Genomic DNA, 26,858 nt, shown 5'->3' with positions numbered 1-26,858 from the left:
GACGCGCGGTCATGTGAAAGTTAGCTTGCGTTCCATTGCTTTTCTAGAGAAAAAGGAATTCTCAGGTTGGAACATTATTGAAGATTTATGATAAAAACATCCTAAAGATTGATTCTATACTTCGTTTGACATGTTTCTACGACCTGTAATATAACTTTTTGGACTTTTCGTCCGACCTTTCGGCTGGACTTGTTTACCAAACGCCCTAACAAAAGGAGGTATTTGAACATAAATTATGAACTTTATCGAACAAATCAAACATTTATTGTGGAACTGGGATTCCTGGGAGTGCATTCTGATGAAGATCATCAAAGTTAAGTGAATATTTATAATGCTATTTCTGACTATTGTTGACTCCACAACATATCTCTTTGGCTGTTTTGGTCTCTGAGCGCCGTACTCAGATTATAGCATGGTGTGCGTTTTCAGTAAAGCTTTTTTGAAATCTGACACAGTGGTTGCATTAAGGAGAAGTTTATCTATAATTCCATGCATAATAGTTGTATCTTTTATCAATGTTTATTATGAGTATTTCTGTAAATTGATGTGGACCTCTGCAAAATCCCTGGATGTTTTGGAACTACTGAACATAACGCGCCAATGTATAGATTTTTTAAATATAAATATGAACTTTCTCGAACAAAACATACATGTATTGTCATGTATTGTCATGTTGTGTCTTGTTTCTGTCCTTTCCCTTCACCCTGTCTCCCTCTGCTGGTCGTTATTAGGTTACCTTTTCTCCCCCTCTTTCCCCCAGCTGTTCCTTGTCTCCTCCTAACTACCTCGTCACCCCTTTTCCCACCTGTTCCCTTTTTCCCTCTGATTAGTCCTCTATATCTCTCTCTGTTTTTGCTCCTGTCTTTGTCGGATTCTTGTTTGTGTTATTCATGCCTGAACCAGACTATCGTCATGTTTGCTGCAACCTTGTCCTGTCCTGTCGGAATCTGCCGGTCCATCTGAGCCTACCTATGTTTTGTCATTAAAGAAGCTCTGTTTACGTTAATTCGCTTTTGGGTCCTCATTCACGCACCGTAACAGAAGAATCCGACCAAGAATGGACCCAGCGACTTCGGATCCTCTCCACTCAGCCGTCGAGATCCAGGGAGCGATGCTAGGCAGACACGAGCAGGAATTGTCTGCTGCTCGACATGCCGTTGAGACCCTGGCCACCCAAGTCTCCAACCTCACAGAACAGGTTCACCATCTCCGCCTCGATCCACCGGCCACTTCCAGGGCTTTCGAATCTCCGGAGCCCAGAATCAATAACCCGCCGTGTTACTCTGGGGAGCCCACTGAATGCCGCTCGTTCCTCACCCAGTGTGATATTGTGTTTTCTCTCCAGCCCAACACTTACTCCAGGAGCACTGCTCGTGTCGCCTACGTCATATCTCTCCTTACTGGACGGGCTCGTGAGTGGGGCACGGCAATCTGGGAGGCAAGGGCTGAGTGTACTAACCAGTATCAGGACTTTAAGGAGGAGATGATACGGGTTTTTGATCGATCTGTTTTTGGGGAGGAGGCTTCCAGGGCCCTGTCTTCCCTATGTCAAGGTAATCGATCCATAACAGACTACTCTATTGAGTTTCGCACTCTTGCTGCCTCCAGTGGCTGGAACGAGCCGGCTTTGCTCGCTCGTTTTCTGGAGGGTCTCCGCGCAGAGGTAAAGGATGAGATTCTCTCCCGGGAGGTTCCTTCCAGCGTGGATTCCTTGATTGAACTCGCTATTCGCATTGAGCGACGGGTTGATCTTCGTCACCGAGCTCGTGGAAAGGAGCTCGCGTTCTCCGTTGCCCCCCTCTCCGCATCACTACCATCTTCCTCTGCCGGCTCGGGTGCTGAGCCTATGCAGCTGGGAGGTATCCGCATCTCGACTAAGGAGAGGGAACGGAGAATCACCAACCGCCTCTGTCTCTATTGCGGTTCTGCTGGTCATTTTGTCACTTCATGTCCAGTAAAAGCCAGAGCTCATCAGTAAGCGGAGGGCTACTGGTGAGCGCTACTACTCCTGTCTCTCCTTCAAGATCCTGCACTACCTTGTCGGTCCATCTACGCTGGACCGGTTCGTCAGCTTCCTGCAGTGCCTTAATAGACTCTGGGGCGGAGGGCTGTTTTATGGACGAGACATGGGCTCGGGAACATGACATTCCTCTCAGACAGTTAAGGGAGTCCACGGCCTTGTTCGCCCTGGATGGTAGTCCTCTCCCCAGGATTCAGCGTGAGACGCTACCTTTAACCCTCACTGTTTCTGGTAATCATAGCGAAACCATTTCTTTTTTAATTTTTCGTTCACCTTTTACACCTGTTGTTTTGGGCCATCCCTGGCTAGTTTGTCATAATCCTTCCATTAATTGGTCTAGTAATTCTATCCTCTCCTGGAACGTCTCTTGTCATGTGAAATGTTTAATGTCTGCTATCCCTCCTGTTTCCTCTGTCTCTTCTTCACAGGAGGAGCCTGGTGATTTGACAGGGGTGCCGGAGGAATATCACGATCTGCGCACGGTGTTCAGTCGGTCCAGGGCCACCTCTCTTCCTCCACACCGGTCGCATGATTGTAGTATTGATCTCCTTCCGGGAACCACTCCCCCCCGGGGTAGACTATACTCTCTGTCGGCTCCCGAACGTAAGGCTCTCGAAGATTATTTGTCTGTAGCTCTTGCCGCCGGTACCATAGTCCCCTCCTCCTCTCCCGCCGGAGCGGGGTTTTTTTTTGTTAAGAAGAAGGACGGGTCCCTGCGCCCCTGCATAGATTATCGAGGGCTGAATGACATAACAGTGAAGAATCGTTATCCGCTTCCTCTTATGTCTTCAGCCTTCGAGATCCTGCAGGGAGCCAGGTTTTTCACTAAGTTGGACCTTCGTAACGCTTACCATCTCGTGCGCATCAGGGACGGGGACGAGTGGAAGACGGCGTTTAACACTCCGTTAGGGCACTTTGAATACCGGGTTCTTCCTTTCGGCCTCGCTAACGCTCCAGCTGTCTTTCAGGCATTAGTCAATGATGTCCTGAGAGACATGCTGAACATCTTTGTTTTCGTTTACCTTGACGATATCCTGATTTTTTCACCGTCACTCCAGATTCATGTTCAGCACGTTCGACGTGTCCTCCAGCGCCTTTTAGAGAATTGTCTTTTTGTGAAGGCTGAGAAGTGCTCTTTTCATGCCTCCTCCGTCACATTTCTCGGTTCTGTTATTTCCGCTGAAGGCATTAAGATGGATCCCGCTAAGGTCCAAGCTGTCATTGATTGGCCCGTCCCTAAGTCACGCGTCGAGCTGCAGCGCTTTCTCGGCTTCGCAAACTTCTATCGTCGTTTCATCCGTAATTTCGGTCAGGTGGCAGCTCCTCTCACAGCCCTTACTTCTGTCAAGACGTGCTTTAAGTGGTCCGTTTCCGCCCAGGGAGCTTTTGATCTCCTCAAGAATCGTTTTACATCCGCACCTATCCTTGTTACACCTGACGTCACTAGACAGTTCGTTGTCGAGGTTGACGCGTCAGAGGTGGGCGTGGGAGCCATTCTTTCTCAGCGCTCCCTCTCTGACGACAAGGTCCACCCTTGCGTGTATTTTTCTCATCGCCTGTCGCCGTCGGAACGTAACTATGATGTGGGAAACCGCGAACTGCTCGCCATCCGCTTAGCCCTAGGCGAATGGCGACAGTGGTTGGAGGGGGCGACCGTTCCTTTTGTCGTTTGGACTGACCATAGGAACCTTGAGTACATCCATTCTGCCAAACGACTTAATGCGCGTCAGGCGCGCTGGGCGCTGTTTTTCGCTCGTTTCGAGTTCGTGATTTCTTATCGTCCGGGCTCTAAGAACACCAAGCCTGATGCTTTATCTCGTCTCTTCAGTTCTTCAGTAGCCTCCACTGACCCCGAGGGGATTCTCCCTGAGGGGCGTGTTGTCGGGTTGACTGTCTGGGGAATTGAGAGGCAGGTAAAGCAAGCACTCACTCAAACTCCGTCGCCGCGCGCTTGTCCTAGGAACCTTCTTTTCGTTCCCGTTCCTACTCGTCTGGCCGTTCTTCAATGGGCTCACTCTGCCAAGTTAGCCGGCCACCCTGGCGTTCGGGGTACGCTTGCTTCCATTCGCCAGCGTTTTTGGTGGCCCACCCGGGAGCATGACACGCGTCGCTTCGTGGCTGCTTGTTCGGTCTGCGCGCAGACTAAGTCCGGTAACTCCCCTCCTGCCGGCCGTCTCAGGCCGCTTCCCATTCCCTCTCGACCGTGGTCTCACATCGCCTTAGATTTTGTCACCGGACTGCCTTCGTCAGCGGGGAAGACTGTTATTCTTACGGTTGTCGACAGGTTCTCTAAGGCGGCTCATTTTATTCCCCTTGCTAAGCTTCCTTCTGCTAAAGAGACGGCACAAATCATCATCGAGAATGTTTTCAGAATTCATGGCCTTCCGTCAGACGTCGTTTCGGACAGAGGTCCGCAATTCACGTCTCAATTTTGGAGGGAGTTTTGCCGTTTGATTGGGGCTTCCGTCAGTCTCTCTTCCGGCTTTCACCCCCAGTCTAACGGTCAAGCAGAACGGGCCAATCAGACTATTGGTCGCATCTTACGCAGTCTTTCTTTTCGCAACCCTGCGTCTTGGTCAGAACAGCTCCCCTGGGCAGAATACGCCCACAACTCGCTTCCTTCGTCTGCGACCGGGCTATCTCCTTTTCAGAGTAGCCTCGGGTACCAGCCTCCGCTGTTCTCATCTCAGTTCGCCGAGTCCAGCGTCCCCTCCGCTCAGGCTTTTGTCCAACGTTGCGAGCGCACCTGGAAGAGGGTCAGGTCTGCACTTTGCCGTTATAGGGCGCAGACTGTGAGAGCTGCTAATAAGCGTAGAACTAAGAGTCCTAGATATTGTCGCGGTCAGAGAGTTTGGCTCTCCACTCAGAACCTTCCCCTTAAGACCGCTTCTCGCAAGTTGACCCCGCGGTTCATTGGTCCGTTCCGTATTTCTCAGATCATTAATCCTGTCGCAGTTCGACTTCTTCTTCCGCGATATCTTCGTCGCGTCCACCCGGTCTTCCATGTCTCCTGTATCAAGCCCGTTCTTCGCGCCCCCGCTCGTCTTCCCCCCCCCCCCCCCCATCCTTGTCGAGGGCGCACCCATCTACAGGGTCCGTAGGATTTTGGACATGCGTCCTCGGGGCCGTGGTCATCAGTACCTAGTAGATTGGGAGGGGTACGGTCCTGAGGAGAGGAGTTGGGTTCCCTCTCGGGACGTGCTGGACCGTGCGCTGATCGAGGATTTCCTCCGTTGCCGCCAGGTTTCCTCCTCGAGTGCGCCCGGAGGCGCTCGGTGAGTGGGGGGGTACTGTCATGTATTGTCATGTTGTGTCTTGTTTCTGTCCTTTCCCTTCACCCTGTCTCCCTCTGCTGGTCGTTATTAGGTTACCTTTTCTCCCCCTCTTTCCCCCAGCTGTTCCTTGTCTCCTCCTAACTACCTCGTCACCCCTTTTCCCACATGTTCCCTTTTTCCCTCTGATTAGTCCTCTATATCTCTCTCTGTTTTTGCTCCTGTCTTTGTCGGATTCTTGTTTGTGTTATTCATGCCTGAACCAGACTATCGTCATGTTTGCTGCAACCTTGTCCTGTCCTGTCGGAATCTGCCGGTCCATCTGAGCCTACCTATGTTTTGTCATTAAAGAAGCTCTGTTTACGTTAATTCGCTTTTGGGTCCTCATTCACGCACCGTAACATGTATTGTGTAACATGAAGTCCTATGAGTGTCATCTGATGAAGATCATCAAAGGTTAATGATTAATTTTATCTATATTTCTGCTTTTTGTGACTCCTCTCTTTGGCTGGAAAAATGGCTGTTTTTCTGTGACTTGGCTCTGACCTAACATAATCGTTAGGTTTGCTTTCGTCGTAAAGCCTTTTTGAAATCGGACACTGTGGTGGGATTAACAAGAAGTGTATCTTCAAAATGGTGTAAAATACTTGTATGTTTGAGGAATTTGTAATTATGGGATTTCTGTTGTTTTGAATTTGGCTCCCTGCACTTTCACTGGCTGTTGTCATATCGATCCCGTTAGCGGGGATCTCAGCCCAAAGAGGTTTTAACAGACACACAACAGCCATATTATTGAATCTAATGGTACAAGTTAAAGCTCCCATATTGCTCTGCCCATTGAAAATAAATAGTTGGGATGCAACAGAAGAGAAATCTATCTGTCTCAGATCACTAAGGTCTGCTGGAGGAGAGACCTGCTGTGAGATGAAGATTGGCCAAATTGCTAACCTCTCAAAAAGCCTTCCGCCCACATGTCTATCAGGACCACTGCAGTAGCACTATTGTCAAAACAGTCAGCAGTCCCCCTGATTTAACAACCCAATGGTTTCCCTATGTTAACCTTTATGCTTTATGCACACACGTACACATGGATTTTGTACTGTATATATGTGGCAATGGTGGAGTAGGGGCCTGAGGGCACTCACAGTGTGTTGTGAAATCTGTGAATGTATTGTAATGTTAAAAAATAATGTATAAACTGGCTTAATTTAGCTGGGGATCCATATTAAATACAAATACTTACAGGAGCTTGTGGTACAAAATAAGACAAATCAATGGCACTTAAGGGTTTGTCAAGTACAATACAGTAGGCCTACACCATGAAACATTCTGTATCTTAAAATGGCTAATCATAATGCCCTCATGACACTGAATATTGATACAATGCTTTCCATTGCAATCCATAATTCTGTCAGAACTCAATATCTGACACAAACCTATTCTGATAGACGATAAGGTGCTGTGTTGTTTTTATTGCAGCTCGCTTGACGCATTAGCTATCTCTTTGAAACTATGTGAGTTAACTGACTAGCTAGGAGTTTGTGGCTTTTAAACTTGCTGTCCTAGCAATGATGAAAATGTATTACAATGTTTCAATTATACCTTTTATACCTTTTAACCAATGTATTTAGCGTGATTAATTATTGAAATTGCAAATGAACTTGATGTCTATTACGACAATTTACAATATAACTATTGCCCATATGTTACGGCGCACAACAGAGATTTGTCTTCTGCTGTGTGTGGACAGATGATGTACATAGGCTACGGCATGTGATGATTTTCATGGGAGCTTGGCTCTGGCTCATGGGAGCTTGGCTTGGCTCTAGGTCCATTAGGCAAGTCCGCCACTTTTCTATACGGTAAGGTCTAACTTACCTCTGGTCCTGGTCTCCAGTTCTTTCTCTGTAAGTTCCTTCTCTGAGGGGAACTCACTGTGCTTGATCTTTGACATGGTGTTTTTCTGCCTAACCGTGCCGATCCTCTCCGGCTCCTTTTCCTGGTTCTCCTCAGCCTGGACATGGATCCAAGGGATTTTCCTAACAAGCCAGACACCACTCTACTGACGTCATGTGAACTTAAGCTGCAGTTCTGTAACAACTTCACTTCTTAGTTGATAGTTAACAGTATAATGTAGCTTTTGAATGCCACTAAGGCAAAATAAGAAAAAAATGGTTGACTATTACCAACCAATCAATATTATTACGAGAACATACCTTTTGAACTTGAAGATGAAGAATGCAACTAAACCAACAAACGCCACAGATAGCAACATCAGCATGGCTGAGCTACTGTGAATTGGGTTGGAATCGACCAGAGGTGCTGGGGAAATACAGAGACAGAACAAGACTTTAGCCTACAGATTTCTGCTTTAGCCAATTCTTTTGTTGATATTATTAATTGAATGTAGTTATGTCTTTGTTACTCTTGTCTATAACTGTTCTGTACTTTCTCATGTACTTTATGTTTTGTGCTGACCAAGAAGAGTAGCTGCTGCATGAGCTACAGCTAATGGGGATCCTAATAAACTAAAGTAAACCAACCATGCCAAACACACAAAAAAAGAGTTGGTAAAAGCAGAAACAATTTCAACGGGAGAAAACAAGGGAAGAAACCAGCAATCATTCGTTTTTATTCACTTAGCAGGTGTCCATTATGTCTGAGTGAGCATCTGTCATGTTTCATTTTAAGAAAGGCCTCCATCCATGAGGTCCCGCTCTTTCTCCCTACGCCTCTGAAAGGTTTGCGCTTAGTCATGGCTTTAAGTGCTGAGGCATATTATTCAGAGTATGTATTAACCCACCCCCAACCAATATTTCTCTCTTCCAAGATTAGACCAGTGAAGTCGTTGACCTTTCTACAGCATTTTAAAGGCACCTCAGACCTTTCCATGCAGACACAATTTAAGACACATCAGTGACTGAATGAAAAGGGTAAAGTCATGATTGACAAGTTGTAGTGATATGCTAATATCCAAATGACCCTGTTGACTTCCCAGGTGTATATTAAAGGTATCTGTTGTTAAAAGTCTCATTGATTGCATGACTAGTTACAAAAGAGATTTAAGGAAAAATATCTATCAATGTCTGATGTTGACATCAGGTGGTGAATTGAATGTCGGTACAGTGCTTATTATAGTATTTATAATTGTTTATGCATTGTTATTTAGCATTTTATACTGTGAAAGAGTCAAAGAAAAACTGCAACTTACCTGAAGTTAGCTGTGTGATGTAAACAATTATTTGAGTGTCAGGTTTCAACTCAAACTGGATCAATCCTTGGTTCAGGGCATTTATAAGAATGTCTGATATCTGTATCACAGAATTGAAAAATGACATGGCACCCCAAAATGTGCATTTGCAAAGATTATTCTTTCAAATTTGAAGAAAAGCTAATGATAACATTACCAATTAAATCAGTTAAACACCATTGGTGATCCAAATGTGAATTGTTTTGTAGATTAATTACAAGATAAGACATTCTAGAAGATTTCCTAAAGTACAAACAAAAAATATGCTTACACTCACTAAGCCCTCTTCATTCCCTTTCCCATGTTCAGAAAACTGAGTCTCAGGCAGGATAAATAGTTCTGCTGTTGTTGGAACACCTGGAAACAACGATACCAACAGCTGCTCTTCTGGAAACCCAGACACCTGTAACAGCAGTCTTCCAGTCAAACACGCACACTGCTATCGTGGGAAAACACATCATACTACACATCTATGTTTACTTTACTTCCTTAAAATGTCACATTGAATTAAAGAGGGTTATCCTCATCACGACCATAAAAGCCATTGCGTGACAACCTCATGACGACTGTTGTCCCAGAGGGAACTTAGTCCTATACCTGTGACACAGCTGTCCTCACCACACGGCCCACATCCTCTCTCCACTCAGGGATGTCAGGGTTGTGCTCGTCCAAAGTCGGAGAGAATGATAACAGCAGGGATTTGAAGAACTCTGCGAAACATGGAGGATGATTCCATGAACCCTCTACCACAAAGCTTTGCCGTGTGGCAACATACCATTAAGAATCCTTCAGTTTGCTGGAATTGCTTATAACCTAACATGAATTTACAATTTACTCTTGTTTCTCATGACATAAAGGTGAGTAGAAAGGAGTAGAGGTGACGTCCACATTCTCACTAACAAGGCAGCGTTAACATGGATACAGAAGATGTGTGATTAAAACAAGTTGCGTACCTATGTTGCATTCATATTAAAGCCTTCGAAGGAGTCCTTTCCGCTCACCTTTAACAATGATGACCTTGGTATCCTGCAGTATGTTGCAACCAGAAGACACCTGGACAACGACCCTGTTCATGCCCTCCTTCTGAAACGTGTACGCGATGCTTCCACCCAAGGTTATTAAGGACTGGGTTTTGCAAGACAAAGCGAATGGCATAGAAAACCTCACAACCTTGCCTTTTGCAGCACACATGGAATACACAAAGGACCAAAACAACTTGCTGTGAATAAACAATTCCAATCTACAATATAACAAGGTACCTGAACTAGGCAAGGTGTAGCACCCACACAGATACAGCAGGAACGGTCAGTGTAATTGGGAGAAGGACTCTCACCTCAGAGCTGTTTTCAAACCACCAGAAAAAGGTTAGTGTTCTTTGGTGGACAGGCCAGACCACAGCAGTTAGGTTGGCTTCCTTCTTCCTGATGGCCACAATAGGAGCTGAGAGATACACACGCTCCACTGGGCCTGAGACACACAAGAGAACCACATTGGCCAATACAAACCAAATGCAGTCATTTTGGTAACAGTAAATTGGTTAATTTAAAAATCCAACATAATCCAATAGCTTCATAAGCACTTAAAATGCATTGTTGTTGTAGGTCAATCTATAGTTCTTGACGTATGATCATCTGTAATCTATGCTGGTGTCAGTGGCTTACTGCGGTAACATGCTTAGGCAGGAAAAATCATGAAACATAAGGGAGCCAGTGTTTCTTGTTGACATACTGGTGATATGTAAGAATATGGAGCTGCTGTCATATCCCTGGCTGTTCTCAGCATGTGCTGTCACTCTGAAGATCCCAGGTGCTCTATAGCTGTGTTTGATCCCATCGCCTCTCCGGCTCAGGTTGTACATGACCGTGATGCCATCCCCAAAGTCTAGCTGGATATGTGTCCACAACGAGTTTCCCTGGAGACAGGAAGTAAGACAGACATCATTAGTCAGAACAGATTGTTATGACACTGCATTATCTTTCACAGGGAAGAGTTGTCTAGGGAAATACTTGGGATGAGATTTGAGATTAGACATAGGAGAAGCACTCGGGAGACGAGAACGAACAAGAGAGAACTCAGGAGGAGCAAGTGAGAGATAAAGATAGAAAGAAAAAGAAACAGAGACAATGTAGTGAGTCATAGTGCTCTTTCATTCCAAAACCAGACAAAAGCGGTTCAGACTCTGGGGACTTCACGTCATCCAACACTTCAAAAGCACAAGATAATCCAGGACAAACTTCCACCGCTCCATGATGAAATAATAATAATATGCCTACTAATGACACAGTATTGGTTAGTGGTGGGAGAGGAGACTCACATCGTCCAGATGCACCAGGAAGGTGATGTTACTGCCCAGGTTGGCGGTGAGGTCTCCATGGCTGGTGGTCAGTCTGAGGCCTCTGGGAGGCCTGGGGGAACAATGCTGTTTCCTGGGGGAGTACACATCCTTTCCTCCCTCTTTGCAGTTATTAGACAAAACCTTCCTGTACCTACCAGTGACAACATTCACAGCATAGATGTCATTTTATAATTGAGAGTGAGACTGGATTTACTGTAGTCTCAATGCAGAGAGAGTAATTTGCTGAACAAAGGGCCCTATTCAATCAAAAACAATATTTACTGAGTGGGAAAACACTGAATATCAAATCACTGCACAGAAAGAGTGTTATTTTGCACAAGGGAGGAAGGAATGAGGGATAGTACATGTTACTTACCCTGTGCTATTGAGGTAATTCTGGCTAGTGCTACAGATTCTTGGTACCGTATTTGGGTCGAACCAAAAAGCAGGTGAACACTTTCCATCAGCTTGACGTTCATACCCATAATCACTGTAAAACATGAGACTGTTCATAAAACACTATCTACTTTCCCCTCGCTGACACTAAAAAGCTTTTGTAGTTGAGCAATAGGTCAGTTCTTTTTTGTATGACTACAAGGCTAGTGACATGATCGTTGTCAGAAGAGATTTTCAGAGATAAAGATACAATACATTTAGAATTAATTTAGCAATTCCTTACTTATTAATTGGATGAAAATAAATAATTTGTCATTATGTAAATTAGACAAGCTTAGTCACATTCACAATTTGCAAACCATAATTGGATTGTGTGAATGCATGCACAGTGGCTACATGCAATAAACTGGAGAACATTAGGGAAATTGAAGAGGTATAAAGTTGAGCAAACTAATCGTTTTGGTGATTAGATATGTGATTAGGGGGGCTGTTAAGTCCTGTGAGGCTCCAGTAATTAAGAAACAATTCCATTTAATGTCCAGCAGAGTGTTGGGGGATGGGTTACATATACAATCCCCTTGCCTATTCACTGATGTAACAACTGAGGAAGTCTACCATAACTTTACTTACCATTCAAAATCATAGGCCCTGCAGATGCATGGTTCTGAGGATATGACTCGGGAGTAGTCCTGGGTCAGCATACAGCGGTTCCCTGGCCTCCGTTTCATAAAGGTCTGCTTTTCTCCCATCACACATGGCTCTCCCTATCAAACGCATTACATTTCATTCCCTGCGGTAAATTTAATTACATTGATTCAATGTTTTTTACAGATCAATAGCCTGAAATTATATGAATGTACAATGTGATTCAGCTGTGTGTGTGTGTGTGTGTGTGTGTGTGTGTGTGTGTGTGTGCGCGTGCGTGCGTGCGTGCATGTGTGAGTGTGTGTGTGTGTGTTTGTGTACATGCATCCATGTGCTGTGTTTACAGTGACAATAAACAAACATGCCTATCTTGATGTTGGCATCAAATCAATAACTTCATTGTGTACATAACCTTGTTATGTAGGTTCCAAGTCTGATAATCTCCGTCCATGCATCTCCTGCTAAAGATGGCTTTGTAGTCAATCTTTATCAGCTGCCATTCTGAAATACGACTTAAGTGTCCAGTGAAACTTAAATCAACAAAACAAAACATTAGGTAAGTTATTAGCCTTATTGTCTTTGTCTCTTGTAAAATGAAGATGTTGCCCAGACTAGTGTATTGCTGCTGTGGCCCAGACATTCAATATAAACACATTAACAAAAATAAATAACTTTGCAAACACAGCTATGTGTATAGTACCTCTGGTAAACAAAACATTGTAAATTGAGAAATTAAGTTTAGGTGCTATTTACTGATTAATGCACAATAACAACACTATTTTACTTTCATAAACAGATGACCTGTAACCAAGAATATGAGTTCTTTGTTTACTTAATGTTCACCCAACCCTAACTCCACTTACGTGATGATGTGATTCTCTGGTTGCATAAGAGCTCCATCCAGAAACAAAGGAACCAGAGAGAAACTGTGACGATCCCATTTCTTACCCTCGTCCAGACTTATCCTATTTCGCAACACAGGACAACAAATATTAACATCTGATTAAATACATAATGTAGTTAATTTACTATGCTAGTAATGGCGTAATTACATGTACACCACAATTTCAAACTCTCTGGCATCTTTGTAATATTTGTAAGGTGTGACAATGAAAAGAGTTTAACAGAAAATATTCTAGACATTTCTACAGAGTCCAAATTCCTAGTGATACCGTTCTTAAGATGCATTCTCATCATGGATGAAAAATGAAGTACCCACATCAGCCTGTTCTCTATGTGGAAAAGTATCCTAACTATGCACTCAATAATAGAACTAATGTTTCACAGGTCTAGGTAAATGTTGAGGGTGACAAAACGTAAAAAAGAGATATGACACAGGCTCTAACAATTGAGGGACTTAAATCACCCTTCACAGATGTTAATTGATTGTGACACTGTTTCAGTACGGGGGATATCAAAGTATCTGGTGTGACAGGGTTCCAACAACACAAGGACCCTGGCCCACAAAGTCCCCCAATACTTCAAACCTGGACTTGGCAACATTTGCATAAAAGTAATTTGCGAAAATACCCATGAACAGTGCAACGCGGTAACAGACATTCTTTGTTGAAAGGATTCTGACAGTTTTGATGTGGTGAGAGAAACAGTTGCAGTTGCTGGAGACAGACAACCCATGCAAATATACCTTTCCAATCAGCATTTCAAATGCTAAATGTAATCGTATGCAACAACACAACCAAAACTGAAATCAGAATTAAATTAACTGTGTCCTTAAATGGGAACATCAACATTAGTTTTTAAGCATTGCACACCTGTTTCTGAAATCAACTGATAAGGCACAGTATAATGCATCTTTACATACAATGTATATCATTATTATACTACCATATACAGTACCTTCAGAAAGTATTCACACCCCTTTACTTTTCTGCATTTTGTTGTGTTACAGCTGAAATTGAGATTTTTTTGTCACTGATCTACACACAATAAACAAAGTTTGAATTTTTTGGTAGAACATTTTCCAAATTGATAACAAATGAAAAGCTGAAATGTCTTGAGTCAATAAGTATTCAACCCCTTTGTTATGGCAAACCTAAATAAGTTCAGGAGTAAAAATGTGGTTAAAAAATGTGTTCAACAGTGGTTAAAAAAAAAAAAAAATCCCCGTCTCTGTACCCCACACATACAATTAATTATCTGTAAGGTCCCTCAATCGAGTAGTACATTTTAAGCACAGATTCAGCCACAAATAACAGGGAGGTTTTCCAATGCCTTGCAAAGATTTGTTAAGATAAAAAAGCAGATGCTGAATAACCCTTTGAGCATGGTGAAGTTATTAATTAGGCTTTGGATGGTGTATCAATACACCCAGTCACTACAACGATACAGGAGTCATTCCTAACTCAGTTGCTGGAGAGGAAGCAAACTGCTCAGGGATTTCAACATGAGGCCAATTGTGATTTTAAAACAGTTACAGAGTTGAATGGTTGTGATATAAGAAAACTGAGGATGGATCAACAACATTGTAGTTATCAAAAAGAAAGGAGGACCAAGGCACTCTTCATATAATTAATTAAAATGCCTTTATTTGTATGGTATGTTCAATAGAAATAAAGTTTAAAAAATACGACGTATTTCGGCTGCATGGCCTTCGTCAGGGAGTACCAAGAAATGTACTTCTAGTTCCGACCATGCAGTAATACCTAACAAGTAATCTAACAATTTCACAACAACTTCCTTATACACACAAGTGTAAATGAATAAGAATATGATGGCCGAAAGGCATAGGCAAGATGCAGTAGATGGTATAAAGTACAGTATATCAAGTGGCATTGTTTAAAGTGGCTAGTGATACATATAATGCATCCGATTTTTATTAATAAAGTAACTAGAGATGAGTCAGTATGTTGGCAGCAGCAACTCAATGTTAGTGATGGCTGTTTAACAGTCTGATGGCCTTGATATAGAAGCTGTTTTTCAGTCTCTCGGTCCCCGCTTTGATGCACCTGTACTGACCTCACCTTCTGGATGATAGCGGGGTGAACAGGCAGTGGCTCGGGTGGTTGTTGTCCTTGATTAACTTTTTGGTCTTCCTGTGACATCGGGTGCTGTAGATGTCATGGAGGGCAGGTAGTTTGCCCCCAGTGATGCATTGTGCAGACTTCACTACCCTCTGGAGAGCCTTACGGTTGTGGGCGAAGCAGTTGCCGTAGCAGGCGGTGAAACAGCCCGAAAGGATGCTCTCGATTGTGCATCTGTAAAAGTTTGTGAGTGTTTTTGGTAACAAGCCAAATTTCTTCAGCCTCCTGAGGTTGAAGAGGCGCTGCTGCACCTTCTTCACCACGCTGTCTGTGTGGGCGGACCATTTCAGTTTGTCCGTGATGTGTACGCCGAGGAACTTAAAACTTTTCACCTTCTCCACTACTGTCCCATTGATGTGGATAGGGGGCTGCTCCCTATGCTTTTTCCTGAAGTCCACAATCATCTCCTTTGTTTTGTTGACATTGAGTGTGAGGTTATATTCCTGACACCACACACCGAGGGCCCTCACCTCCTCCCTGTAGGCTGTCTCGTCATTGTTGGTAATCAAGCTTACCACTGTATTGTCGTCTGCAAACTTGATGATTGAGTTGGAGGTGTGCATGGCCACACAGTCATGGGTGAACAGGGAGTACAGGAGAGGGCTGAGAACCTACCCTTGTGGGGCCCCAGTGTTGAGGATCAGCGGGGTGGAGATGTTGTTTCCTACCCTAACCACCTGGGGGCGGCCCGTCAGGAAGTCCAGGACCCAGTTGCACAGTCTCGAGCTTAATGACGAGTTTGGAGGGTACTATGATGTTAAATGCTGAGCTGTACCCGATGAACAGCATTCTTACATAGGTATTCCTCTTGTCCAGATGGGTTAGGGCAGTGTGATTGCGTCGTCTGTACCCCTATTGGGGCAGTAAGCAAATTGGAGTGGATCTAGGGTGTCAGGTAGGGTGGAGATGACTTGACTTGTCTCTCAAAGCACTTCATGATTGAAGTGAGTGCTATGGGGCGATGGTCATTTAGCTCAGATACCAAAGCTTTCTTGGGAACAGGAACAATGGTGTCCCTCTTGAAGCATGTGGGGACAGCAGACTGGGATTGGATTGATTGAATATGTCTGTAAACACACCAGCCAGCTGGTCTGCGCATGCTCTGAGTACGCGGCTAGGGATGCTGCCTGGGCCGGCAGCTTTGCGAGGGTTAAAACGTTTAAATGTTTTACTCATGTTGGCAGCAGTGAAGGAGAGCCCGCAGGTTTTGGTAGCGGATGGTGTTGGTGGCACAGTATTGTCCTCAAAGCGAGCAAAGAAGTTTAGTTTGTCTGGAAGCAAGAAACTGTGGACCGCAACAGGGCTGGTTTTCCTTTTGTAGTCCGTGATTGACTGTAGACCCTGCCACATACCTCTCATGTCTGAGCCGTTGAATTGCGACTCTACTTTGTCTCTATACTGACGCTTAGCTTGTATGATTGCCTTGCGGAGGGAATAGCTACACTGTTTGAATTTGGTCAAGTTTCCGGTCGCCTTGCTCTGATTAAAAGCAGTGGTTCACGCTTTAATTTTGTGCGAATGCTGCCATCAATCCACGGTTTCTGGATGGGGACCGTTTTAATAGACGCTGTGAATACGACATCACCGATGCACTTGCTAATTAACTCACTCACCGAATCAGTGTATTCATCAATGTCATTGTCCGACGCTATGCGGAACATATCCCAGTCCACGTGATCGAAGCAATCTTGAAGCGTGGAATCCGATTGGTCAGACCAGCGTTGAACAGGCCTGAGCACGGGTGTTTCCTGTTTCAGCTTCTGTCTATAGGCTGAGAGCAACAAAATGGAGTCATGATTAGATTTTCCGAACGGAGGGCGGGGGAGGGCTTTTTATGCGTTGTGGAAGTTAGAATAACAATGATCCAGGGTTTTGCCAGCACGGGTCACGCATTCAATATGCTGATAAAATTTAGGGAGTCTTGATTTCAGATTAGCCTTGTTAAAATCCCCAGTTACAATAAATGCAGCCTCAGGATATGTGGTTTCCAGGTTACATAGAGCCCAATGCAGTTCTTTCAGGGCCGTCGATTTGTCTGCTTTGGGGGGATATACACGACTGTGATTATGATCGAAGAGAATCCTCTTGGTAGATAATGAGATCGGCATTTGATTGTAAGGAATTCTAGGTCAGGTGAACAAAAGGACTTGAGATCCTGTAAGTTGTTACGATCACACCACGTCTCGTTAATCATAAGGCCTCCGCCCTTCTTCTTACCAGAGAGATGCATGTTTCTGTCGGCGCGATGCGTGAAGAAACCAGGTGTCTCTACCGACTCTGATGACGTTCCCCGATTGAGCGATTTTTCCATGAAATAAAGAATGTTTCAATCTCTGGAAGACAGCCCTTGCTCGGATTTCGTTTACCTTGTTGTCAAGAGACTGGACATTTGTGAATAGTATGCTCGGGAGCGGTGTGCGATGTGCCCGTCTACGGACCCTAACCAGAAGACCGCTCCGTCTGCCCCTTCTGCGGCACCATTGTTTTGGGTCGCGGGCTGGGATCCGATCCATTGTCCAGGGTGGTGGACCAAACAGAGGATCCACTTCAGGAAAGTCGTATTTCTGGTCGTAATGTTGTTGAGTTGACATTGCTCTTATATCCAATAGTTCTCTCTGGCTGTATGTAATAAAACATACGATTTCCTGGGGTAACAATGTAAGAAATAACACATAAAAAAACAAGACCGCATAGTTTCCTAGGAACGCGAAGGGAGGCGGCCATCGCTGTCGGCGCTGGAAGTATGATGCTTGCAACAAGGAACTCAAGAAATAATTGCAAAAGATGTGGCAAAGAAATGTTATTTTTGTCCTGAATACAAAACATTATGTTTGCAACAAATCCAACACAACACATCACTGAGTACCACTCTTCATATTTTCAAGGATGTTGGTGGGTCTGCTTGTCATCGGTAAGGACTGGGTCTGCTTGTCATTGGCAAGGATTAGGGAGTTTTCTGAGACAAAATTAAACAGAATAAAGGAAACCATGAAAAACCAGTCTTCTTTTCAACATGGGAGATAAATTCACCTTTAAGCAGGACAATAACCTAAATCACAAAGCCAAATCTATACTGGAGTTGCTTACCAAGACACCATTGAATGTTCCTGAGAGGCCTATTAACAGTTTTGACCTAAAGTGTCTTGAAAATCTATGGCAAGACATGCAAATGGTTTCTAGCAATGATCAACAACCAACTTGATGGAGCTTGAATTATTTTGAAGAATAATGAGCAAATATTGTACAATCCAAGTGTGCAAAGCTCTCAGACTTACCCAAAAAGGCTCACAGCTGTAATTCCCTGCCAAAGGTGTTTCTAACATTCATTGTATAAAGGGGGTTAACAATTATCTGATCAAGATATACACTGCTCAAAAAAATTAAGGGAACACTTAAACAACACAATGTAACTCCAAGTCAATCACACTTCTGTGAAATCAAACTGTCCACTTAGGAAGCAACACTGATTGACAATACATTTCACATGCTGTTGTGCAATTGGAATAGACAACAGGTGGAAATTATAGGCAATTAGCAAGACACCCCCAATAAAGGAGTGGTTCTGCAGGTGGTGACCACAGACCACTTCTCAGTTCCTATGCTTCCTGGCTGATGTTTTGGTCACTTTTGAATGCTGGCGGTGCTTTCATTCTAGTGGTAGCATGAGACGGAGTCTACAACCCACACAAGTGGCTCAGGTAGTGCAGCTCATCCAGGATGGCACATCAATGCGAGCTGTGGCAAGAAGGTTTGCTGTGTCTGTCAGCGTAGTGTCCAGAGCATGGAGGCGCTACCAGGAGACAGGCCAGTACATCAGGAGATGTGGAGGAGGCCGTAGGAGGGCAACAACTCAGCAGCAGGACCGCTACCTCCACCTTTGTGCAAGGAGGAGCACTGCCAGAGCCTGCAAAATGACCTCCAGCAGGCCGCAAATGTGCCTGTGTCTACTCAAACGGTCAGAAACAGACTCCATGAGGGTGGTATGAGGGCCCGACGTCCACAGGTGGGGGTTGTGCTTACAGCCCAACACGTGCAGGACATTTGGCATTTGCCAGAGAACACCAAGATTGGCAAATTCGCCACTGGCACCCTGTGCTCTTCACAGATGAAAGCAGGTTCACACTGAGCACATGTGACAGAGGTGACAGAGTCTGGAGACGCCGTGGAGAACGTTCTGCTGCCTGCAACATCCTCCAGCATGACCGGTTTGGCAGTGGGTCAGTCATGGTGTGGGGTGGCATTTCTTTGGTGCTCGCCAGAGGTAGCCTGACTGCCATTAGGTACCGAGATGAGATCCTCAGACCGCTTGTGAGACCATATGCTGGTACGGTTGGCCCTGGGTTCCTCCTAATGCAAGACAATGCTAGACCTCATGTGGCTGGAGTGTGTCAGCAGTTCCTGCAACTGGCCCGCCCGTTCCCCAAATCTGAAACCAATTGAGCACATCTGGGACATCATGTCTCGCTCCATCCACCAACGCCACGTTGCACCACAGACTGTCCAGGAGTTGGAGGATGCTTTAGTTCAGGTCTGGGAGGAGATCCCTCAGGAGACCATCCGCCACCTCATTAGGAGCATGCACAGGCGTTGTAGGGAGGTCATACAGGCACGTGGAGGCCACACACACTACTGAGCCTCATTTTGACTTGTTTTAAGGACATTACATCAACGTTGGATCAGCATGTAGTGTGGTTTTCCACTTTAATTTTGAGTGTGACTCCAAATCCAGACCTCCGTGGGTTGATACATTTGATTTCCATTGATCATTTTTGTGTGATTTTGTTGTCAGCACATTCAACTATGTAAAGAAAAAAGTATTTAATAAGAATATTTCATTCATTCAGATCTAGGATGTGTTTTGAGCAGTGTATTATTTTTGAGCAGTGTTTTTATTTTTCATAAATGTTTAATAAATGTTAGAATTGTTATTCTACATTTGGGAGTATTAAGTTCATTTTTTATCCCACTTTGTAACACAACAAAACATGGAAAAAGTCAAAGGGTGTGAATACTTTCTGAAGGCACTGTACTCTACAGTAAAATTACAATGAACTTACCATATGTGCCGGATGGGTACTGTTGCAACTAAAGACACTGCAACTAAAGCACCTCCATTGTCAAGAAACCAAACACCAAGTTCTTCTTCAAATATCTAATAAAAAGTAGAAGACAATAAACATATGATTTACATCAATAGTTTTTCATATTCATAATGCATATTTAGGAAAAACGGACTGAAGTCAGAGCCCATTTTGAGGCAAAGATGGGTCTCACCTGTCTCCAGCTATTGCCAGCATCAGATGTTATAAACATTCCAAGGCTAGTGGAGGACAGCTCTGTACCAATGTTGCCTGGGCAAAAAAGAAAATATTAATTCATATATCAGTATATTTGCATTGTAAAGATACATATTTGCAAAGAAAATAAACGATCATATCATAGCTATGCAGCTCCTTCTATTTTAGAGGACTTGATCCCATTATGAACACTTTTATTGATCTGTATTCTATTTGAAGATTTCTACAGTACCACAGATAAAAGCTTGCACAACGTTAACAGCTGTGCCTGTCTTTACAATTTTGTTGCTAGAACACAAATATCATGCAGTATAAACCTTTTCGGCTTCTGTCCTACCTGTGGCTACGATGATCCCTGGTGCTGAGTCCTTACTGAAGATGCGTCCAGGCAGGTAAGGGTTCACAGGCATATCCAGGTGCAGATGCAGAGAACAAAATGGCTGCCAAAACAAACACAATGGATTCCATTTAGACATAAGCCTAAACAGTGGCAACCTGTTTTTCATGGCCTTTCTTGAGTAAGGCAGCTCCAAAATGCATGTGTTTCAGCCTTTCTCAGTGCTTTCTGTGGTGGTGGGGCAGCCGGCGGAAAATACGGAGCGTAGGGGTTGGTAATATTCTCTAGTTGCGCCATGATTGGCTCAGTATTCTGTCACTATTGGGGACACTACATCAACACAAAATCTACAGGTAGAGCTAAAAAAATCAAGCCCCATGGGTGCTGCCATTGAGTTACATTAGAAGTGCCCATCGAAGAATGCTCAAGATAATTGGCCACAGATAAAAGGACGTCAAATCACGTTCTATAGTAGCTTTGATAATACTTCCAAAATCTTAGCTAGCAAGCTAACAGACAATCTACTGGCAAATCATTTTCAACCCTTGTCATATAAAGATAAATAATGAAAATCATAGATAAAACAAATCGGTGTTCGTTGGCCATTGGACATAAACATTACACAACAAGTTGGAAATCACAAATTCAACAATGAGTGGTTTAGATGGAATCAGTGGCTAACTGCAAGCAATCACTAGCCTGCTATTCATTGGAGTGGGTGTGTGGTTAAAGTTTGGGTTTAAGGGTCTCTTTTCCAAGCTTAAAAGGATAAACATTCAAAATTGGCCATGCTGTCAATCCAGCATGACTTCTGCCACACTCAAAACAACTGGAAATCTCGAAAATGAGTTGTCATTTTTGCAACATTAAATACATGCTTAATCATGTGTACAAGTATCCTACCTCCAAGGTAAATAAAATCAATTTTTCTCAGTTCCACGCTATGAGCAGTTACTGCCTTTTTGCTTGGTAGGGCAGTATTGCATATATTGTAAGAGCTTTCATTGTCTGCTTACATGCCCCATTTATTTATCCTACCATTCTGACTTGGTGTACAGGGAGAATCCTGTAAAAAATGGCCCATGTTCTGAATTCTGTCACTGTACATTTCAAAAGTCCTAGCTCGCGCATTAAAGTTTTATTAGAAATTATGGATTTCTGCTTGTCGTTCCCTTATGCTATAGATTTTACATCTCAATTGTCAGTAGAAACCAAATAAGTTTAAACAAGTCAGCCTTATTAGTTTTTTTTAAAAGGTGGTAAATGAGGCTTAATGAACTGTTTCGCTGCAGGCTCTGCTGAAAGCCAGGTGTGACAGTGGTAAGGTGTTGGGACTGCTGTTGTGCAAGCTTTATGTAGGCCCTAACAGTTTGTGGGTACCGTTTGTCACCATTATAGTGCAATTAATGTATTGTTTAGTGTTGAGTTGTGTAGTGGCTTTGCTGGCATGCATCAAAACGTATACTGTAAATCTTTCTTTGTCCCACCAATATTTACATGCTAAAATCACCACTGGGCCTAAACCAATACATAAAATAAAATGCATCTTATAAGGATCTTTACTAGGTATACCAAACATTAGGGACACCCCCCACCCCCTCCCCGGAGCATTTCACAGGGATGCTGGCCCATGTTGACTCCAATACTTCCCACAGTAGTGTCAAGCTGGATTGATGTCCTTTGAGTGGTGGACCATTCTTGATACACACAGGAGACTGTCGAGCGTGAAAACCCAAGCTGTGTTGCAGTTCTTGACACAAACCGGTGCGCCTGGCACCTACTAACATGCCTAGTTCAAAGGCACTTCAATATTTTGTCTTTCCCATTCACCCTCTGAATGGCACAAATACACAATTGTCTCAATACTTACAAATCCGTCTTTAACTTGTCTCCTCCCCTTCATCTACACTTATTGAAGTGGATTTAACAAATGGCATCAATAAAGGATCATAGCTATTACCTGGATTCACCTGGTCAGTCTATTTCATAGAAAGAGCAGGTATCCTTAAAATGTTTTGTATACTCAGTGTATATCTGACTCATTTATATATGACTCTGTGTTCATACTAATCTCTTTGAAATGAAAGTTTACAAAGACCATTTATGAAACATTTGAATATCTTTCACCAACAGATTTAAACTGGCTACAAAGGACATTGGAGCTGGCTGTTCCATTCTGAAGCAAACAAGCCATGTAATAAAAACATTATCCAAGGTGCAAAGACTAATCTGACAAAATTGCTTCATTTACTGATACACCTAAATTACTAATGTCTCTGATGTAATTCACCCAGAGGGGAGGCAATTTGTATGACAGACGAAAACAGTATTATTATCAAGGCACAATGCGAGACCCAATTGCAGACACAGGAGGCAGATGGTTCGAGTCTTACAATGTTTATTAATCCAAAGGGGTAGGCAAGAGAATGGTCGTGGACAGGCAAAAAGGTCAAAACCAGATCAGAGTCCAGGAGGTACAGTGGCAGACAGGCTCGTGGTCAGGCAGGCGGGTACAAAGTCCAGAAACAGGCGAGGGTCAAAAGCGGGAGGACTAGAAATAGGAGAATGCAAAAAGCAGGAGAATGGGGAAAATGTTGGTTGACTTGGAAACATACAAGACGAACTGGCACAGAGGGACAGGCGACACCTGGAGGGGGTGGAGACAATAACGAGGACAGATGACACTGATCAGGGTGTGACAATTATATACATTTTTCCTCTCAAATCCAATCAAATTTTATTGGTCACATACACATGGTTAGCAATGTTAATGTGAGTGTAGCGAAATGCCTGTGCAGGTAGTAGGTAAGGTGGAGGTGATATGATCCTTGACTTGTCTCTCAAAGCACTTCATGATGACTGAAGTGAGTGCTACTTCAGATAGTCATTTACTTCAGTAATATTTGCCTTCTTGAGTACAGGAACAATGGTGGCCATCTTGAAGCATGTGGGGACAGCAGACTGGCATAGGGAGCGATTGAATATGTCCGTAAACACACCAGCCAGCTGGTCTGCGCATGCTCTGAGGACGCGGCTAGGGATGTGGTCTGGGCCAACAGCCTTGTGAGGGTTAACACGTTTAAATGTCTTACTCACGTCGGCCACGGAGAAGGAGAGGGGGGTTCCGCAGTCCTTGGTAGCGGGCCGCGTCGGTGACACTGTATTATCCTCAAAGCGGGCAAATAAGGTGTTTAGTTTGTCTGGAAGCAAGACGTCGGTGTCTGTGACATGGCTGGTTTTCTTTTTGTAGTCTGTAATTGCCTGTAGACCCTGCCACGTACGTCTCGTGTCTGAGCCTTAAATATATTATACATTCTTCTAGAAATGCATAATATGTGCATATCATGTTAACTCACTTTTCATATAAAAAAAGAATAGATTATTTAAATGAATATCAAACATTTCTAACACAGATCACCATGGGGCACTGTCCAACTGCCATTTATTGTAATGTAACTTTCATTAGGGTGATCTATTTACAGTGATTAAGTTGTCAAATTGAAATATTTTAGGTTAATGTAGATTTTGAACCACTTGATGGACTGGAATGTATTGAACTACACGTCTAGGATGAGATTCCCCTACCAACCCTTTGCCTGACAATGTAGAAAAGTAAAAGGTAAAACTGATTAGAGACCAGGCATCTGCCATGAACAACTCTTACTATTAAATCAGCAAGCTTTCGGTGGGTTAAAACATTTGATGAATGAATACTTTAAGAAGCAGTGTCATCCACCCCAATGATTTCAGCTCACCAGGATGCAGTGCAGACTGTTTCCAGCCACATCAGTGTTAGGGGCTTGCAGAAGGGCCCAGGTCTGACCCTTGTTATAGGTAATGAAAGTCTTCACTTCATGGTCCACCAATTTGTTGGCAAAAAATATGCCGTTTATTCCTTCTACCTAGAATGACAATAAGCCAAACAGATGAAACAAAAGAGATATCACATTGAGAGAGTGTATGTAATTATTTTAAACAACTTGGTTATGAAAAGTCATTGCACTATGCAAAACTACAGAAGAGATTAAATCATACATAGGAAGTGTGCCTTCAGAGGTACCAAACAAACAGTACTTAACATAGTAATATGGTTTAACTAAGAGCGCCTCACGGAGGTCCTTCCACAGGGAGAGTGTCCTGCATACACATACAGTAGATGTACCTTATACATGTCAACCAGTACATTTCCGCCTGGCTCTCTTCTGGTCCGGAGGTTCTCTAGAGACAGAGTGAAGTAGACCCCTGGAGAGTCTGAGATATACAGGCTGTAGGTGTCATTCTGGTTCCACTCCTGTACAGCCGCAAACACCTGCTTCTTATCTGTACTGATGATGTGCATGTCCTGTTTAGATGAGAGGGAGAGAGTGTGGAAGGGTGAATAGACAGGCGGGTAGATAGAGGCAAATTAAGACTTTCATTCCAAAACACTATGCATGCATTTTCAGAAATGTTGGTCAATTAGGTTTTATTGTTGAGAGAAAATATGAATTGGTGTGATTGGTGTGTCTTTTCACTATTTCATCGTGGCATCGGGTTGTTCAATGACAAACATGCATTTGTAAAAAAAAATCTAACACTTGATTCATTTCATTTCAGAGAGACAAATAATCACGTTTCTTTGCTAAATTCTATATATCCGCCTCACTAATAATATAGTATAGTAATATGAGATCTGCATGTAAAACATTTACATTTGAGTCATTTAGCAGATGCTCTTATCCAGAGTGACTTACAGTAACTCCATTCATCTTAAAATAGCTAGGTGAGACAACCACACATCACAGTGAAATTGACAGAATACGAACATTCCATTCCAGCTAAACAATGGATATTTAGCATTTTGCAAAAAAATAAAAGAATCTTACGAATCTAAAATATATTAATTTAAAATCTGAGAGCAGTACTTTATACACACACACGAACATACCCATAAGCTATAATTTCCAATAAAAAATAAACCACAAATATGCAGATATAGTGTTTTGAAAATAAACTCTTCAACTAGACAGTCATACAGATGAATGGAGCTAAATATAATGTAGAGCAATAGAGATAAATAACAAGTGAGAGAGTATCCGTGATCTGTGTGCTTCAAGATGAGCAGCTTTCTGTCTCCACAGACAGCAGTGTACCTCAGAGTGAGTAAAGGGAGGCTTCAGAAATGAAAATGTCCTCAACCTGCTGCTGTATTTATTGCAAGGTGTATTTGGGTAGTGCAATGCTTACCTTGGGAAGACAGTATTTGGGTAGTTGAATTTGTTTGAATGATTCCCTCATATAGGACACAAAGTAACTCGCCTGCCCTGACTTGGTAACCTGTAGAAGAAAAAAGGTCTTGCTTCAGTAGCTCTTGTGGGCGAGTAAGCACAATTCTCGCTTGTAAAGTGAATATTTGATTGAGTATATTAAAATCAGCGATGTTTCAGGCATGCTGGCGTTCATTAGAATTAATCCATTTGAAATGTCACTGATTTTAACACACCCATTTCATTTTACTCCACCTCGACTTAAGATCGTGGAAACACTGACTCACCCCACAGAAGAACTCTAGTCTTTTTCAGACCTACATCATTGGAATGAAACTACATTCTGGAAGTCAAAAACTAGGTAAAACTTAAATACAGTTCAGGTAGGTCGAGTTTAGACACTTACAATAATTACAATAATTAAAACAATTATAATGTGGAAATCAATTTCAAATCAAAAACATTTTCATAATTTAGGGACTTGATGCTTTAACACATAGAAGGCAATACAAGTTTATACACCAACATCCAAATGACATACCACTGTATTTACCTCACAAATAGGTGTGTCCTCTAAATGTATCTTAGATGTCCTGCTAGCACCAAACACACTACATTAGAACGTCTGGATGACTGTGTGATCACGCTCTCCGTAGCCAATGTGAGTAAGACCTTTAAATAGGTCAACATTCATTAGGCCGCAGGGCCAGACGGATTACCAGGGCGTGTGCTCCGAGCAAGTGCTGGGCAAGTGTCTTCAATAACATTTTCAACCTCTCCCTGACCAAGTCTGTAATACCAACATGTTGTTTCAAGAAGACCACCATAGTCTCTGTGACCAAGAACACCAAGGTAAACCTGCCTAAATGACTACCGACCCGTAGCACTCACGTCTTTAGCCATGAAGTGCTTTGAAAGGCTGGTCATGGCTCACATCAACACCATCATCGCAGAAACCCCAGACACACTCCAATTTGCATACCGCCACAACAGATCAACAGATGAGGCAATTCTATTGC

At 43.3% G+C, this 26,858-nt stretch overlaps 1 protein-coding gene across 5 annotated transcripts in view; it reads right to left on the bottom strand.

The window, feature by feature from the left end:
* Positions 1-26,858, bottom strand: part of LOC110502476 (VPS10 domain-containing receptor SorCS3) — a 75,915-nt gene that overhangs the window by 1,376 nt on the left and 47,681 nt on the right. For 3 of the 5 annotated variants that reach the window (XM_021580512.2, XM_036960051.1, XM_021580516.2), the window contains 19 exons: positions 25,820-25,909; positions 24,756-24,935; positions 24,349-24,495; positions 20,594-20,696; positions 20,234-20,310; positions 20,017-20,111; positions 12,782-12,883; positions 12,331-12,448; positions 11,904-12,037; positions 11,254-11,367; positions 10,857-11,028; positions 10,271-10,454; positions 9,876-10,009; positions 9,544-9,667; positions 9,140-9,252; positions 8,814-8,945; positions 8,504-8,603; positions 7,509-7,614; positions 7,171-7,331 (listed from right to left, as the gene is read on the bottom strand). In XM_021580512.2, coding sequence (XP_021436187.2) covers positions 7,171-7,331; positions 7,509-7,614; positions 8,504-8,603; positions 8,814-8,945; positions 9,140-9,252; positions 9,544-9,667; positions 9,876-10,009; positions 10,271-10,454; positions 10,857-11,028; positions 11,254-11,367; positions 11,904-12,037; positions 12,331-12,448; positions 12,782-12,883; positions 20,017-20,111; positions 20,234-20,310; positions 20,594-20,696; positions 24,349-24,495; positions 24,756-24,935; positions 25,820-25,909 — 2,386 coding nt within the window. The remainder of the gene's footprint in view (positions 1-7,170; positions 7,332-7,508; positions 7,615-8,503; positions 8,604-8,813; positions 8,946-9,139; positions 9,253-9,543; positions 9,668-9,875; positions 10,010-10,270; positions 10,455-10,856; positions 11,029-11,253; positions 11,368-11,903; positions 12,038-12,330; positions 12,449-12,781; positions 12,884-20,016; positions 20,112-20,233; positions 20,311-20,593; positions 20,697-24,348; positions 24,496-24,755; positions 24,936-25,819; positions 25,910-26,858) is intronic. The other 2 variants (XM_021580514.2, XM_021580513.2) reach the window with 2 other exon arrangements.

This window comes from Oncorhynchus mykiss, chromosome 23, assembly GCF_013265735.2.
Source record: "Oncorhynchus mykiss isolate Arlee chromosome 23, USDA_OmykA_1.1, whole genome shotgun sequence".
In the NCBI taxonomy this organism is placed as follows: domain Eukaryota; kingdom Metazoa; phylum Chordata; class Actinopteri; order Salmoniformes; family Salmonidae; genus Oncorhynchus; species Oncorhynchus mykiss.
Note: the sequence above shows the minus strand (reverse complement) of the source record. Positions and strands in the feature narration are given on the sequence as shown.